This window comes from Neoarius graeffei, chromosome 17 (genome assembly GCF_027579695.1).
Source record: "Neoarius graeffei isolate fNeoGra1 chromosome 17, fNeoGra1.pri, whole genome shotgun sequence".
Lineage (NCBI taxonomy): Eukaryota > Metazoa > Chordata > Actinopteri > Siluriformes > Ariidae > Neoarius > Neoarius graeffei.
The window spans coordinates 41400128-41418719 of record NC_083585.1 but is presented as its reverse complement, the minus strand read 5'-3'; the positions used below and the strand labels follow the sequence as shown (position 1 = coordinate 41418719).

General features: G+C 41.1%; 1 protein-coding gene across 2 annotated transcripts in view; it reads right to left on the bottom strand.

The window, feature by feature from the left end:
• Positions 1-15360, bottom strand: part of foxn1 (forkhead box N1) — a 34205-nt gene extending 18845 nt beyond the window's left edge. The window contains exons 1-3 of one of the 2 annotated variants that reach the window (XM_060944235.1): positions 15264-15360; positions 3027-3155; positions 2055-2390 (exon numbers count right to left, since the gene is read on the bottom strand). In XM_060944235.1, the coding sequence (XP_060800218.1) occupies positions 2055-2390; positions 3027-3134 (444 nt within the window). In that variant the 5' untranslated portion in view covers positions 3135-3155; positions 15264-15360. Of the gene's footprint in view, positions 1-2054; positions 2391-3026; positions 3156-14826; positions 15013-15263 lie in introns of those variants that run through there. The other variant, XM_060944234.1, reaches the window with a different exon arrangement.
• Between the last annotated feature and the right edge of the window lie 3232 nt (positions 15361-18592).

Here is an 18592-nt window from a genome sequence, read left to right as displayed (position 1 = left end):
CTGGCTTGCATGCACTGCTCTTTTGAGATCTATCCACAGATTTTCAATGATGTTTAGGTCAGGGGACTGTGAGGGCCAGGGCAAAACCTTCAGCTTGTGCCTCTTGAGGTATTCCATTGTAGATTTTGAGGTGTGTTTTGGATCATTGTCTTATTGTAGGACCCATCCTCTTTTTAACTTCAACTTTTTTACAGATGGTGTGATGTTTGCTTCCAGATTTTGCTGGTATTTATTTGAATCCATGCTTCCCTCAACCAATGAAATGTGCCCTGTGCCACTGGCTGCAACACAACCCCAAAGCATGATCGATCCACACCCATGCTTCAGAGTTGGAGAGGTGTTCTTTTCCTGGAATTTGGCACCCTTTTTTCTCCAAACATACCTTTGCACATTGTGGCCAAAAAGTTCTATTTTGATTTCACCAGTCCACAGGACTTGTTTCCAAAATGCATCAGGCTTATTTAGATGTTCATTTGCAAACTTCAGACGCTGAATTTTGTGGCTAGGACGCAGGAACGGTTTTCTTCTGATGACTCTCCCATGAAGGTCATATTTGTTCAGGTGTCGCTGCATAGTAGAACAGTGCACCACCACTCCAGGGTCTGCTAAATCTTTCTGAAGGTCTTTTGCAGTCAAACAGGGTTTTTTATTTCCCTTTTTAGCAATCCAATGAGCAGTTCTTTCAGAAAGTTTTCTTCATCTTTCAGACATCACCTTGATCTCCACTGTTTTTGTTAACTGCCATTTCTTAATAACATTACAATCTGAGGAAACGGCTACCTGAAAACACTTTGCTACGTTCTTGTAGCCTTCTCCTGTTTTGTGAGCATCAATTATTTTATTATCCAGAATGCGAGGGAGTTGCTTAGAGGAGCCCATGGCTGTTGATTTTAGGGACAAGTTGAGGAGTCAGAGAATTTATCCAGCTTTGAAATCTGCATCATCTGACCTTTCCTAATGAAGAATTTGAACAAGCCACAGCTCATCTCATCTCATCTCATTATCTGTAGCCGCTTTATCCTGTTCTACAGGGTCGCAGGCAAGCTGGAGCCTATCCCAGCCGACTATGGGCGAAAGGCGGGGTACACCCTGGACAAGTTGCCAGGTCATCACAGGGCTGACACAGACACAGACAACCATTCACACTCACATTCACACCTACGGTCAATTTAGAGTCACCAGTTAACCTAACCTGCATGTCTTTGGACTATGGGGGAAACCGGAGCACCCGGAGGAAACCCACGCGGACATGGGGGTAACATGCAAACTCCGCACAGAAAGGCCCTCGCCGGCCACGGGGCTCAAACCCGGACCTTCTTGCTGTGAGGTGACAGCGCTAACCACTACACCACCGTGCCGCCCCAAGCCACAGCTCAATAAGCTAATTAAGGTCTGGAACCTTGGTAAAAGTTACCTGAGAACTCAAATGTATTAGGGTGCCCAAACTTTCGCATGGTGTTCCTTTTCTTTTTTCACTCTCCAATTGTACAAAACAAAAATAATACACAAATCTTGCAGGAAACGCTGAAAAGAAATGTGTCGTCTTTACCTTTATGCCTTTTGGTGATCAGTTCATCTTCTGCTCACTTAACTATTCACAGTAACAGACATTTTCAGTAAGGGTGCCCAAACTTTTGCATGCCACTGTATAAGTAGATGACTGGCTTACAGATAAAACCTTATAAAACCATGTTCATCTGTGAGTTTTGGATACAGATTTTTGACGTTAAAAATAACACCACAGGAGAATAAAGTGTTCTCCAGTTTATGTAATGCAGTTTTGACTAAAATGCATTGTATAGTACATTAGTATGCAACACCATATATACTGATAAACTGTACATGATATGGCTGACTTGTCAAACCTCAAAGCCACCTTCCACAAATACTAAAATATTTTACCATATTTTCTTTTTAAATCACTAAAAATGAACTATTTGCCACAGACAAGTCCTACCTTCATTTACTATCCAAAGTGGATAAGGATCACACTCAAGATATAAAATCATTCATCTTGAAAGATCAACAAAACTTCACTCTATTTAACCACTTACCATAAACATAGAGGACTGTACAGTGGTGCTGAGTGAAGGCCAGCCATTCTGCTCTTGTACATCTGCAGTGTCAGTGTTCGCTGGAGTGAAAGGTTCAGGTAGTTTACTCTTCCTGAGGCAGCAGTACAGTGAAGATCCAGTGACTTCTCCATCACTGTACTGCCTCCCATAGGGGTGAAATCGCTTGTCCTTGCTTGATTCGGACTCCAGCTCCCCAAAGCATCCATCCACACTGTGCCTTCTGACGCACTCTGCAGCTCCACTGTTCAGCCTGTAGAGGACGCTGTCTCTCTTAGAGCTTGTAGCAGAGCTCTCTGCGCTGCTGTATTTCAGACACTGGACATGGACCAGCAAAATGAAAGTGTCATTCATAATATTTCATTAATGGGATTAATTGTAATTATCAGCAAGCACAAGCGTGTACCTCCAAGATCAGGTAGAACTTCATACGATCAGTGGAAAAACATAAGTCTTTAAAACAGCATCTATTCTTTTCTGTTTTGATTTTTTAGTTTGAAATTAGAAATAAACCTATCCACTTTCAAATTAGACAGAAATAAATGTTACTTTGAATCACTGAGATGGCATCACCTGCTGTCCTTATTTCACTCTAAAAGACAGCAAAAAATGCAGATACACTTGACTCCTTTATATCTGATAATTATTACACTAAAGCATTTGGTGTAATATATGAGCTGTCACATACCGGTATTAATATAAATTAACTAAACCTGATGAACTTAAATATGAGCACTGTGCCTTTAGGGAGCCTTGTCCTTAAATGGTGTCTTGTGTTGAGGTTCATGGCCTCTTCAAGGTATAGAGACATAAAGCATGTACATACTCATGCATGCAGCTGCCTGGCAGCGGTAACCTCTGAGCAAATACAGAGTATCTCAAACAAATTAATCAAACATGCAATCATATCAGGGTCTGGTTTTTTTTTTGTACTAGGTTAAGAGAAAGTCAGACCTGTGTCAGAGGCATTTGTGGACTGGGTGATTCCAGCAGTGCAGCCTGAATACTCTTGGGTGGGCTGCTGCTGACTGCAGGAGAGAAAGACCCTGGATTTGTAGACATCTGTCCCCAATAAGAGCAACCCTACAAAGAATTAATAATCCTAGTAAGATTTATTATTGCATTAAGGCAGACCAAATCAGAACTCACAAAATGTAGTTGTTTAATGTATAAATTAGAATTTTACAAGTAACAGGCTGCAAAATGGTAAACAAAATGGATGGGTAAAGGGAAAAAAACATCCATCCATTATCTCTAGCCACTTATCCTGTGCAGGGTCGCAGGTAAGCTGGAGCCTATCCCAGCTGACTATGGGCGAGAGGTGGGATACACCCTGGACAAGTCGCCAGGTCATCACAGGGCTGACACATAGAAACAAACAACCATTCACATCTACGGTCAATTTAGAGTCACCAGTTAACCTAACCTGCATGTCTTTGGACTGTGGGGGAAACCGGAGCACCCAGAGGAAACCCACGCAGACACGGGGAGAACATGCAAACTCCACACAGAAAGGCCCTCGCTGGCCACTGGGTTCGAGCCCAGGACCTTCTTGCTGTGAGGCAACAGTGCTAACCACTACACCACCATGCCGCCCGGAAAAAAAAAAAACATTTTTAATGTAAATATAATTGATTTTCTTTTCATATTAAAAGCCCAAAATACACTATTTGGGGAATTTAGCAGTCTTGCTGGTTAAAACAAATGTATTTGTTTTTCAAACTGTCATAACTGTCAACTGTACGGAAAAAATATATTGAACTCTGCAAAATTGTACTTCTGTGCCATTACATTTCCCAGACATCTTTGCTTCTCACTGCAGTATCGTATTAACCCCTTTATTCTGAACCTTTCTGATTTCCAATCAATAAAACAGCTCTCCAGATCTCCAAGTAGACTCCCAATGCTAATCTAAATGCGGGAAGCACAGTGATGTAGTGGTTAGCACTGTCACCTCACATGCCCCTTTTCCACCAAAGCAGTTCCAGGGCTGTTTCGGGGCCAGTGCTTAGTTTGGAACCGGGTTTTCTGTTTCCACTGACAAAAAACTGGCTCTGGGGCCAGAAAAATCGGTTATGACCTTTATATTGATTATAACCTTTATATTGCATAAATAAAGCCATTTGGTGAAACTTTGAAGAAGAGATTGTACTGGTTTAAAGCTTTTACTGAACATAATATTATGTATTAGGATAACTTGGTCCAAAATGGGCCTCATTAACTAATGAGATCAAACTGTTAGCAAGTTAGAGGTTTTTAGCTTTCTCCGGAAATTTTTTATTTTATTTTGTCTTCCTCCGGGTAGTGAAACTCACTTTCGCTGTGAACACTGCTGTTATTGCTATCCATGCTGTAAAATTAATGCTATTTTGAATACTCATTCATGACTGTAATGCAAATGGCTTCCTCCTCAGTATACAAGTGCACTTCCATGGCAGGAAAAAAACTACATTTTGCCACCTATGTAGTCTCCTATTTATACAAATAGGAGTCATTCAGGATTCAGGCATGTTTTTGCTCGGCGTTAGCAAATTACAGGTTTTAGCTTTCTCCTGAAATGTTTTATTTTATTTCTTCTTCCTCAGGGTAGTAAAACTCACTTTCGCTGTGAGCACTGTCATTATCGCTATCCATGCTGTAAAATTAATGCTATTCTCCTGAGAAATGCTGGCAAAAATATATAAGATTTTTGATAGTCTTATAAATAAATCTTATTTTTTAAAAAAGATAAATGTTGACAAAAAATGCTACTATGTTTGTTGTTGTTGTGAACGAGCGAGTCGCCAGAGGTCCATTACCGGGGTCCGTACTGTAGGATACGGACCCGCTCGCCAGCCAATCAGAGCGCAGGATTTGGACCGCGAAAAAAATACATTTTGATAAGCATATTTAAACAGCCAACCTTGAAGTAGTTTCACCTTACAATTCTCATCTCATTATCTCTAGCCGCTTTATCCTTCTACAGGGTCGCAGGCAAGCTGGAGCCCATCCCAGCTGACTACGGGCGAAAGGCGGGGTACACCCTGGACAAGTCGCCAGGTCATCACAGGGCTGACACATAGACACAGACAACCATTCACACTCACGGTCAATTTAGAGTCACCAGTTAACCTAACTTGCATGTCTTTGGACTGTGGGGGAAACCGGAGCACCTGGAGGAAACCCACGCGGACACCATGCAAACTCCACACAGAAAGGCCCTCACCGGCCACGGGGCTCGAACCCGGACCTTCTTGCTGTGAGGCGACAGCGCTAACCACTACACCACCGTGCCGCCCCACCTTACAATTACCTAACAAATTACATTAGCAGGTAGCATCATTTGGTTATCAATATTACCACTGAAGATTGTAGTGGAGTTACTTAAGTGCACTTAAACAGTTCATTTTCTACATTTAATCTGTTACCATCAGCATAAAATAAGCTTAAATACGCATTGCTTCACACAAAGTACTAAAACTAGGCTAAGTAATGCCCTGTATATTATGTTATTTCATCACAGGCCTAGTGTTCATATAAAACATAGTATGAAAAACAAAACCAGTATCCATCATGATACTTACTAATTAATTAATTACGAAAATAGCTTTTTCTCTTCACAGCGCATTCAACAGCATATCGTGATTGGTGGTCATAGTTTTAATACTAACAACACATTATTGTTTGGCATAAAGATGGTGATTTGAAATGTTTTGCTTGTAGTTTGTAAGATAACTGTACACACACACACACGAGATGTTCCTCCTGCTTTATCTCAGTTTTTAATATCTAGTAACTTATGGCATTCAAATACATGAACATCACATGCTTTTCAACTTTTGCTGAAATAATTTTCTTGTGGGTTATTTTAACTTTGAGTTGAGTCCGTCCATCCATCCATCCATCCATCCATCCATCCATCCATCTTCTACCGCTTATCCAGATCTGGGTCGCGGGGGTAGCAGCCTAAGCAGAGCAGTCCAGATTTCCCTCTCCCCGGCCACCTCCACCAGCTCTTCCGGGGGAATACCGAGGTGTTCCCAGGCCAGCTGAGAGAATTAATCTCTCCAGCATGTCCTGGGTCTGCCCCAGGGTCTCCTCCCGTTGGGGCATGCCCAGAAAACCTCACTTGGGAGGCGTCCAGGCCTAACAAGGTGTCCAAACCACCTCAACTAACTCCTTTTGATGTGGAGGAGCAGCGGTTCTACTCCGAGTCTCTCCCGAATGACCAAGCTTCTCACCCTGTCTCTAAGGGAGATCCCAGCCACCGTGCGGAGAAAACTAATTTCTACTGCTTGTATCTGCGATCTCATTCTTTCGGTCACTACCCATAGCTCGTGACCATAGGTGAGAGTGGGAAAATAGACGGACCAGTAAATTGAGAGCTTTGCCTTTTGGCTTAGCTCTCTCTTTACCACAACAGACCGGTTTAGTGTCCGCATCACTGCTGATGCTGCCCCGATCCTTCTGTCCAACTCCCACTCCCCCTTACCCTCACTTGTGAATAAAACCCCGAGATACTTAAACTCCTCCACTTTAGGTAGCAACTCCCCCCTGACCTGGAGTAGGCACTCCACCTGTTTCCAGCTGAGCACCATGGCCACAGACTTGAAGGTGCTGATCCTCATCCCAGCCGCTTCACACTTGGCTGCAAACCGTCCCAGCGCATGCTGTAAGTTACAGATTGACGACGCCAACAGGACCACATCATCCGCAAGAAGCAGAGACGTGATCCTGATGCCACCAAACCAGACACCCTCCGCCCCTTGGCTGCGCCTAGAAATTCTGTCCATAAAAGTTCTGAACAGAACTGGTGACAAAGGACAGCCCTGGTGGAGTCCAACATGCACTGGGAACGAGTCCGACTTACTGCCGGCAATGCGAACCAAACTCCTGCTCTGGTCATACAGGGACTGAATGGCCTGCAGTAGTGGGCCCTGAACCCCATACTCCCGAAGCACCCCCCACAGGGCGCCATGAGGGACACGGTCGTAAGCCTTCTCCAGGTCCACAAAACACATGTAGACCGATTGGGCAAACTTCTATGCACCCTACAGTACTCTTGCAAAGGTAAAGAGCTGGTCCAGTGTTCCACGACCAGGATGAAAACCGCATTGTTCCTCCTGAATCCGAGGTTCGACTATCGACCGGACTCTCCTCTCCAGCACCCCAGCATAGGCTTTCCCAGGGAGGCTGAGAAGTGTGATCCCCCTATAGTTGGAACACATTCTCCAGTCCCCCTTTTTAAAAAGGGGGACCACCACCCCAGTCTGCCAATCCAGAGGCACTGTCCCCGACCTCCACACAATGTTGAAGAGGCGTGTCAGCCAAGACAGCCCAACAACATCCAGTGCCTTCAGGAACTCAGGACGAATCTCATCCACCCCTGGAGCCAGGCCACCGAGGAGCTTTTTAACCACCTCGGCAACCTCAGCCCCTGTGATAGGCGAGTCCTCCCAAGCACCCTCAGACTCTGTATCCTCCTCAGACAACATGAAGGTGGGATTGAGGAGATCCTCAAAGTATTCCAGACACCGTTGGATGATGTCCCCAGTTGAGGTCAACAGCACTCCATCCTCGCTGTAAACAGTAGGTTTGAGTTGAGTCATTTTAGCTTTTTCTCCAAGTTTCTCTGATGCAGACATTCTGAATGTTCAAGCTTGGTGCATTTTACAATCCAGTCTCTAAGAAAAAATGTTCACATACAACTTATTTGCAGCACCTTATATACAATGAATATAAACATCCTATCAAAAATACATGATATTTAGTTCCCCTTTTTGGTATATTATTATTATTATTATTATTATTATTATTATTATTATTATTATTATTAATGGCGGCACGGTGGTGTAGTGGTTAGCGCTGTCGCCTCACAGCAAGAAGGTCTGGGTTCGAGCCCCGTGGCCAGCGAGGGCCTTTCTGTGCGGAGTTTGCATGTTCTCCCTGTGTCCGTGTGGGTTTGCTACGGTTTCCCCCACAGTCCAAAGACATGCAGGTTAGGTTAACTGGTGACTCTAAATTGACCGTAGGTGTGAATGTGAGTGTGAATGGTTGTCTGTGTCTATGTGTCAGCCCTGTGATGATCTGGCGACTTGTCCAGGGTGTACCCTGCCTTTCGCCCGTAGTCAGCTGGGATGGGCTCCAGCTTGCCTGCGACCCTGTAGAACAGGATAAAGCGGCTAGAGATAATGAGATGAGATGAGATTATTATTAACCTCCACTCTTCTGGGAAGACTTTGCACTATATTCTGGAGCGTAGCTAAAGGGATTTATGCTCATTCCACCACAAAAGCATTACTGAGGTTGAGCACTGATGTCAGTCGAGGAGGCCTGGTGTGCAATCAACGTTCCAGTTCATCCCAAAGGTGTTCAGTGGGGTTGAGGTCAGGGCCCTTTGCACACTACTTGAGTTCTTCGACTTCAACCTTGGCAAACCATGTCTTTATAAACCTCACGTTGTGCACAGGGGCACTGTCATGCTGGAACAGGTTTGGCCTCTTAAAATCTTAATGCTACAGCATACAAAGACATTCTACACAATTTTGTGCTTCCAACTTTGTGGCAACAGTTTGGTGAAGGTCCACATATGGATGTAATGGTCAGGTGTCCATATACTTTTTTACACTGTATACTTTTATATACAGTGTAAATAAGCCACCATTTGAGTCATTGCTAGTGAAGATGCAGAAACACAGTATACTGTATATGATTTGCATGTCCAGGTTCAATGCCGTACCTCACCCAGTGTTCCTTTAATCTCATCTCATTATCTCTAGCCGCTTTATCCTGTTCTACAGAGTCACAGGCAAGCTGGAGCCTATCCCAGCTGACTACGGGCGAAAAGCAGGGTACACCCTGGACAAGTCGCCAGGTCATCACAGGGCTGACACATAGACACAGACAACCATTCACACTCACATTCACACCTACGGTCAATTTAGAGTCACCAGTTAACCTAACCTGCATGTCTTTGGACTGTGGGGGAAACCGGAGCACCCGGAGGAAACCCACGCGGACACGGGGAGAACATGCAAACTCTGTACAGAAAGGCCCTCACCAGCCACGGGGCTCGAACCCGGACCTTCTTGCTGTGAGGCGGCAGCGCTAACCACTACACCACCGTTCCGCCCTGTTCCTTTAATCATTAAGCAATTTAACTTAATAATCCTCCTAATTTTTACTGAATGAATAATGTAGTAATGGAATATTGCTGCCTTCATTTACTAAAAGAGATTAAACAAATAAACGTGCACCAAGAGATTTAAAAATTGCATTCAAACATGAAAAAAGCATTCAAACATGTAAGATTAAATCTATTCAATTCAAAACACAAACATTGGTTACATCTTGACAAAGGATAAAAACAAAATGATAGACCGAGGTATTATAATTGTTGAAGATAAATATTATCAAAAAGAGTTGTGTAATTATGCTGCAATTATTGTGTCTAATGTATTACAGTACACTGCATTTACTTCCAGGGTCCTATACTTGGAGGACTTTATACCTTTGTAACACACCATTATTATTACATTACATGGCATTTAGCAGACACTCTTATCCAAAGCGATGTACAATGAGTGCGAAAGTCAGGTACATGAAGTGCTGAACTTCTCGACAAGAAAGTTCTAGTGCCAACTGAACAAGTGACAGAATAACACTTAGTGTAATATTCTGTTGAGGTACCAATACTCGCAAACAGCCAAGGAAACAAACCAACCATACAAAGTACAACTAAATAGAGAAAAATAAACCTCAAACAGCTATCCTCAGGCTAGACAATAAACAGCCTGGGTTGGTCTAGACTGATATGCAACACCACGTAAAGCATCCCTTCTGTCCTCATTATCAGATAAATTATATTTAATACAGCAAGTGTTAGAGATGCTTTTAAATAAATAAATAAATTATTATTATTATTATTATTATTATTATGACCGTAGGTGTGAATGTGAGTGTGAATGGTTGTCTGTGTCTATGTGTCAGCCCTGTGATGACCTGGTGACTTGTCCAGGGTGTACCCCGCCTTTCGCCCGTAGTCAGCTGGGATAGGCTCCAGCTTGCCTGCGACCCTGTAGAAGGATAAAGCGGCTAGAGATAATGAGATGAGATGAGATGAGATTATTATTATTATTCCTTTTCAAGCCTATGTTGAAAAAAGCATAGGTGTGTGTGTGTTATCAAGTTGGTTATACATTTGAGTGCAGGCTGAAATCTCAATGTTTAGTCTTAGCTTACTAAAGACAGGTAAATGCAAGTTGCAAGTGTATGATGTTTCATACATTTGTAGATGAAGAAAGGTTGATTTTTTTTTTCTGTTTGATTTAGAAGAACACACCCACAGTCCACCAGTTGAGAATCTCTGTTCCAACCTATACCCCTCCAGATGCCTGCCACAAAAGAATCTACTAAGTTTTCTGTATTTACTTCTGGTGGGTAACATTTTATCAGTATGAAGTCATTGGCTTAATATCACCAGGGGATCTCATACCTTCTCAAATGTTATCAGACCATCCTAATGTATCGCAAGTATTCAAATATAAGGCTCATTATTTATATGTGTACACTGGTATAATAATAATAATAATAATAATAATAATAATAATAATAATAATAATAATAGTTTTACCTATTTATTAAAGGCATAGAGCTTTTTGGGGAAGCCATGGCCTAATCTAGCGAAGCAGCTTTGGGACCAAAAGAGCGCTGGTTTGATTCCCTGGACCAGCAGGAATGGCTGAAGTGCCCTTGAGCAAGGCACCTAACTCCCAGGCTGCTCTGGGTATGTTGTACACTGCTCTGGATAAGTCAAAGTCCTTCCCGCACTATTCATGGCGCGTTTGGCGGCGCCGGTCTCCGTTTCGTAGCCCTCGGCCTCTCGCCTATATTACATAGCTAGGGTTACAGTGGGGAGCTAGTCCTCTGGTAACCACGAGAGTTTGACTCCCCACTCACATCTGTATTGCAGTATGCCATGGCAGTAGGCACCATTTTTATGATGGTCTTTGGTATGATCCGACCATGAGTAGAACTCCCGATCTCCCAATCAAGAGGTGGACACGCTAACCACTAGGCCACTCACCAGGATGCTCTGGATAAGAGCAGCTGCTAAATGCCATTAATGTAATGTAATGTTTTTGTTTCTGAGTTTTCACCAGCAGAACACCTCAGGCTCAAGATTACATTGTTTACTTAAACCCATTTAATTCAAGTAACCAAACAAGCTAGCTATAAAACCGATTATTACGACTTCAATAATGTTTTTTTTTTAATAACAGACCCCACTGCTTTATATTTTGCTGTAATTTTATTGTCTTAGATCAGGACATGTCCAGAATTAGCTCTGTCAGCTGTTCTGCCCATTCATCACTGAGTAACTTCTTAACAGTCACTGAAATTCATTCTGAAGTATACTGTATGTTTAAGCATTTTCAGTAGGCCTAATAGTGAAACTGTGTGCCTGCAATTTTGCAATGAGGGAATATATATTTCTTATTTGAGACGTCTGATACCTGATCACAGAACGAGTAAGACACGTGTCTACAGGTGAGTTACTGGAAACGCTCTCTCCATTCACTTACAGTAACAGCCTGAGTGGGGAAAGAGACTCATTAAAATCACCAACAAACCATGAAGCATTTGTCACAGAAAGGCAAATTTATCTGCAGAATGGAGACGAAGTGAAAGAGAGATGGGTGAGTTGGACTTCATGCGGAACACAGTGACAGTGTAACTGAGACTTGGAGAGGAAGTTGAGACGTCTTTATGCTTTATATCTTTACCTCTGAGACTTGATTGAAAGCTGTTTGGTGTGCAATGAGGAAAAGGCTGAGCAGACAGAATAGCTCACGTCCTGCTTGAGTTAAATGACATCGGATCCGGTGTCTATTGGGATCACTTGCTTTAAATTTATATTCCTTGCATGTAGGATTTGTTCAGTTTAAGTTTAATCTTTTGCGAAGCAATTGTGTATGAATTTTTTTTTTTTACCCAGTTGAAATATATTATTATGAATTAATATGGTTAATAATATTGGACACATTCAATGCTCAACTTGGCAATTGTGCAGTGTATTGCAGATCCTGTCATGTATCGGTGCACACAGTTGGACTTTGACCACAGTGCAAAGTAAATCTAAAAAGTATTTACCTCACTGATCCCTTGCCTGTTTCATGCATGTCAATGCAACATCCTGTAGAATTTGTTTCCCTACCCAGTTTTGACTGACATTTCAAATGGACTGTGTTTCTCTCTCTACCATGTTATTCATCATGTCAACAGTGGGCTTTTTTTCCCCTTTGCCCTCTCTGCACTTCGTCTGTTAGGGTTGCTTTTTAAATGTTTCCTCTGATGTGCAATTTTGTGAGAGCAAATGTCAGCAGCATCAAAGAAAATGCCATACCACTCTTCCTGCCGCTCTGATTTTTCTATGGTTTGTCTGTCACTATATACTAGCTAAATTACTCTTGCTGTGCTGTGTGAACATTATAATTGACCTGTCATGAATGGAGTACAGAACTCCACCTTGATGGTTAAAGTGTTATTCTGGGAATGTTATTCCAGAATAACAGAATTCCAGAATAACTCTTTTTTTTTTTTTACTAGAGCATGTGTTAGTGTATAATAAATGCAAAGATACTTTTATTGGCATTTGTAAGCATTTGGTTATTTCCAGCATAGAGGAATATCACACTACCATGTGATCCTGCATTAACCTACTACTTTATAAATCTATATGATAGACAGGAAAACATCTGTCACAAATCATCCATTAACTGCATGCATCATTTGGCTTTAAAGGTGTAATTTTTTTAAACAATAAAAAAACATTAATAGTTTAAAAATAAAGAGCTAACTTGCATAATTGGCAGGTTAGTGTTAAGTGATTTACAGTTTTATAGGGCAAATAAAAAGAGGCCCTGGTTATTGTTGCTCTGCTGGCACAACCTACATGTGTGGAACAAGTTTAGTTCTCGCCTTGATATTAGATCATGAGATTTCCAAATGTCTTTCTGACTCATTTTTATGGTTATGGTCAATCACCTGCAAAAAAAAAAAGGATGCCAAACCTACTGTTTTCACTGTCGTACAAACATTTAAAAGTTGAACCATTTCCCATAGCTGAATGCATTTTATCAATGTCACTACACCAAGGCTGCAGGTGCCAAAGCATATTCATTTGTCTTTTGAAATGAACAGAAATAATACAATACAGTAGTGTGAAGAGTACTTTAGGTTAATCTGTCAAATAATCCCTCAATTTAATATTGATATAGTGTAATAATTTGATTATAAATCTTTAAGACTGAATTCAGTATGCTGTTTAAATCTAACCTCATTTATATAACTTTGAGGACATTTACAGTATGTGGACAGTTATATGAGTATGTTAAAGCCGATTCATGGTGGCTCAATGATTTGTCACATTACTCCAGTCTCCCTTCTACACATGCATGTACTTGTACACATACACTTGTGACAAGTGTTCTTGAAAATTTGCCAAAAGAACCACTATGTTGAAAATAAAAATGTAATGCATTATGCTTGCTGTACATATTTAAAATGTGTATATTGTCCATTACAATGCAAGAATTAATAGTAAGGGACATGAAGGTAGCACATTCCATCATTAATGTAAAGTATGAACAAAGTGTCTTTAAAGTCATAGTTTGGGTAAATCAAGTGCCTGACAATCAAAGTCCCAATGTCAACTCTATAAATGTATTTTAGAAATCCAGTGCTACACCAGCTGCAGCTACCAGTGCCTTTGCCCTTCCTGTGCCCTTTTGCATGACAAGGAAGCATATATATATATATATATATATATATATATATATATATATATATATATATATATATATATATATATATATATATATTCTATCCACATTCACTGGATATGAACAATCGTGCACTCTGATTGGCTGCTCTACTACAAAATTGATTCCATAAGCTATCAGCTCATATACCATGAGTAAAGAAAAACAAAATGGTGGAGCGTGTTGCTGAACCAACCGAGGACGAAATAAAAACTTTACTCGAAAACAACCCCCCCAAAAAAACAATACAAACAAAAGCAACAAAATATGGAATAAAAGTATTTGATGGTAAGAACATATCTTTTTTAAAATTATTTTCAAGAATTATTATTTTCGCATTTTTCACAAATCGCTACTGTTATTTTGCCAGTTTGTTTACATTCTAAGCAGAAATTATTCTGTTGGAGGTTTTGTATAAAGTTTTTATTTATCAGATTTGCAAAAAATAAACATAAAATTGCCCTGTTTCTTAAAATCCAGTGAACGTGGATAGAATAAAACAGTTATTCCACTCAATCTTGTCGTACATGGCTTATAGCTCATGTATGACTCGATTTCGTGGAATAATTGTTATATATATATATATATATATATATATATATATATATATATATATATATATATATATATATATATATATTTTTTTTTTTTATATATATATATAAAATATTCCACCTGACAAAAAGTCTACATAACCATAACCACATTCTGCAGGGAGACTTTCTTCTGTATACCATATGTCTATTTAGGGAAGTTAATATTTTTAAATGAATGAATGAATGAATGAATAAATAAATAAATAAATAAATAAATAACAGCTAACAGAATGACCTAGCATCCTTTGTTAGGTAATGGGTTATAAATATGATATTGCATCATTGTGCTTCATGAATTATCAAGAGTAGATTGTATCATACATTTCAAAATCCACTGTCATCGCTGATATGACTTACCTTATATCTGGCGAATGCCCTCCTCAGATATTGTTCCATTCAGACTTTCGCACACTTCATCCCATAATAAGCATATGATTCACAAGCACACCCACAAATATAAACGCCCCCTTAAAGCTGCTGAGGAAGGGCTCTTGACCTGTCTGTCTTTCGCTCTTATTCTTTAACTCTCTCCTCTAACTCACTGTGCTAAATGATTTCAGCTGAAACAGTGTTAACATATATCTCTCCCTCTGGCTCAGAGCCAAACTACAGGAGCTACACAGCCATGGGAGAAAGAGAGACCTGTTGCAACAGGTTTACACACACACACACACACACACACACACACACACACACACACACATACGTTCCTTGGGAAGACAGGACTAATTTGTTCTGTTTTTTCAGATTTTTAAACATGGAATCAAATACAGCTTTAATCCCAATCCCATTACCTGGCAGTCTCTTTGCCCAACAGTCCCTAAGGGACCTTGCTTAAACGTTGTGATTGTAGCTGTTCCTTCCTGCTCTGCTTTGCTTTCTCCTCACTTTCCTCTGCTGCATCTGAAGACTTCTCTGCTTTCTCCGTGGTGCATTTCGGCACAAGGACTTCGCCCAGGTGGAGACAAGCCTGAAAGGCATGTTGCTATACTGTCATGACTGGTTCCAACAATGATACAATGGATACTGTGTTTAAAAAGCGAGCAGTTTGAAGTCGTGACTGCTACATTACATATAGTCCCATGATAAAGTTCAATATAAACATACACTACTGTTCAAAAGTTTGGGGTCACCCAGACAATTTTGTGTTTTCCATGAAAAGTCACACTTTTATTTACCATCATAAGTTGTAAAATGAATAGAAAATATAGTCAAGACATTTTTCTGGCCATTTTGAGCATTTAATCGACCCCACAAATGTGATGCTCCAGAAACTCAATCTGCTCAAAGGAAGGTCAGTTTTATAGCTTCTCTAAAGAGCTCAACTGTTTTCAGCTGTGCTAACATGATTGTACAAGGGTTTTCTAATCATCCATTAGCCTTCTGAGGCAATGAGCAAACACATTGTACCATTAGAACACTGGAGTGAGAGTTGCTGGAAATGGGCCTCTATACACCTATGGAGATATTGCACCAAAAACCAGACATTTGCAGCTAGAATAGTCATTTACCACATTAGCAATGTATAGAGTGGATTTCTGATTAGTTTAAAGTGATCTTCATTGAAAAGAACAGTGCTTTTCTTTCAGAAATAAGGACATTTCAAAGTGACCCCAAACTTTTGAACGGTAGTGTATGAATCTAAAAAGCCTGGTTATGCAACTCCTTGCATGTTGATAAGAGTGTATTTCACCAGCCATCAACTTGTGGCACAGTTATTACAAGAGGCAGATTTAGTTCCTTGATGTTTAGCCTTTAATAGGCTTTACAGAACATGAGTAATATCTTATTGCCTTGTGAAAAATAGCTTAGCTTCTTGTAGCCCTGGAAATATCAAGTTCAAGGTGAGTCTAAATCATCTAATCCTCAAATCCAAGTCAAATCCAAAGTCCATAAACAGCTATTTAAGAAGATTAGATACTGAAGAAAGAGGGCAAAAAATAGAAAACTGTGAATGAATTATCTAAATGCCGACCCATCAGTGACGAGGAATAAACTCATCTCATCTCATCTCATCATCTCTAGCCGCTTTATCCTGTTCTACAGGGTCACAGGCAAGCTGGAGCCTATTCCAGCTGACTACGGGCGAAAGGTGGGGTACACCCTGGACAAGTCGCCAGGTCATCACAGGGCTGACACATAGACACAGACAACCATTCACACTCACATTCACACCTACGGTCAATTTAGAGTCAGCAGTTAACCTAACCTGCATGTCTTTGGACTGTGGGGGAAACCGGAGCACCCGGAGGAAACCCACGCGGACACGGGGAGAACATGCAAACTCCACACAGAAAGGCCCTCGCCGGCCACGGGGCTCGAACCCGGACCTTCTTGCTGTGAGGCGACAGTGCTAACCACTACGCCACCGTGCCGCCCTGAGGAATAAACTGTAAATTAAATTGTATTGGATATTAAATTACCAATTATTAAAACAAAAGAAGCCTAAATGTATAAACAAAACGAATGGGGTAAGTGAGTCATGGCTGTGTGTGCCTTCTCATTCAAAACCGATGCATTACTCATGGAGCGCATTTATCAACACTAGTTTTCACCCACAAGTGGTTTATTAATTGCGACCAGCAGAAAAACAGAACACAGTGGCACAATTAATTATTTAACCAGCCATTAATATTGCACATGTGCACTTGTATCCCAATTGCTACTCTTATGACTATTGACAAAATCTAGTGAAAGTACATTTTCTGTACAAGGTATATGAACCAAGTAGCTAAAATATAAAATCTGCAGTATAAAAATCACTCCCTCAACAAATTTTAACAAAACATGTTCTAACAGCATAATAAAGCCTTGGATTTACATTTTTCATAAACTACAAACCCATCCATCCATCCATCCATCATCTGTAGCTGCTTATCCTGTGCAGGATCACAGGGAAGCTGGAGCCTATCCTAGCTGACTATGGGCGAGAGGCGGGGTACACCCTGGATAAGTTGCCAGGTCATCACAGGGCTGACACATAGAGACAAACAACCATTCACACTCACATTCACACCTACGGTCAATTTAGAGCCACTAATTAGCCTAACCTGCATGTCTTTGGACTGTGGGGGAAACCGGAGCACCCGGAGGAAACCCACGCGGACACGGGGAGAACATGCAAACTCCACACAGAAAGGCTCCCGTCGGCCACTGGGCTCGAACCCAGAACCTTCTTGCTGTGAGGCAACAGTGCTAACCACTACACCACCGTGCCGCCCTGAGGAATAAACTGTAAATTAAATTGTATTGGATATTAAATTACCAATTATTAAAACAAAAGAAGCCTAAATGTATAAACAAAACGAATGGGGTAAGTGAGTCATGGCTGTGTGTGCCTTCTCATTCAAAACCGATGCATTACTCATGGAGCGCATTTATCAACACTAGTTTTCACCCACAAGTGGTTTATTAATTGCGACCAGCAGAAAAACAGAACACAGTGGCACAATTAATTATTTAACCAGCCATTAATATTGCACATGTGCACTTGTATCCCAATTGCTACTCTTATGACTACTAAAATATTGACAAAATCTAGTGAAAGTATATTTTTTGTACAAGGTATATGAACCAAGTAGCTAAAATATAAAATCTGCAGTATAAAAATCACTCCCTCAACAAATTTTAACAAAACGTTCTAACAGCATAATAAAGCCTTGGATTTACATTTTTCATAGACTACAAACCCATCCATCCATCCATCCATCATCTGTAGCTGCTTATCCTGTTCAGGATCACAGGGAAGCTGGAGCCTATCCCAGCTGACTATGGGCGAGAGGCGGGGTACACCCTGGATAAGTTGCCAGGTCATCACAGGGCTGACACATAGAGACAAACAACCATTCACACTCACGTTCACACCCACGGTCAATTTAGAGTCACCAGTTAGCCTAACCTGCATGTCTTTGGACTGTGGGGGAAACCGGAGCACCCGGAGGAAACCCACGTAGACACGGGGAGAACATGCAAACTCCACACAGAAAGGCCCCCGTCGGCCACTGGGCTCGAACCCAGAACCTTCTTGCTGTGAGGCAACAGTGCTAACCACTACACCACCATGCCACCCATAAACTACAAACCTAAATACATAAATAGAAATACATAAAAAAACAAACAATCT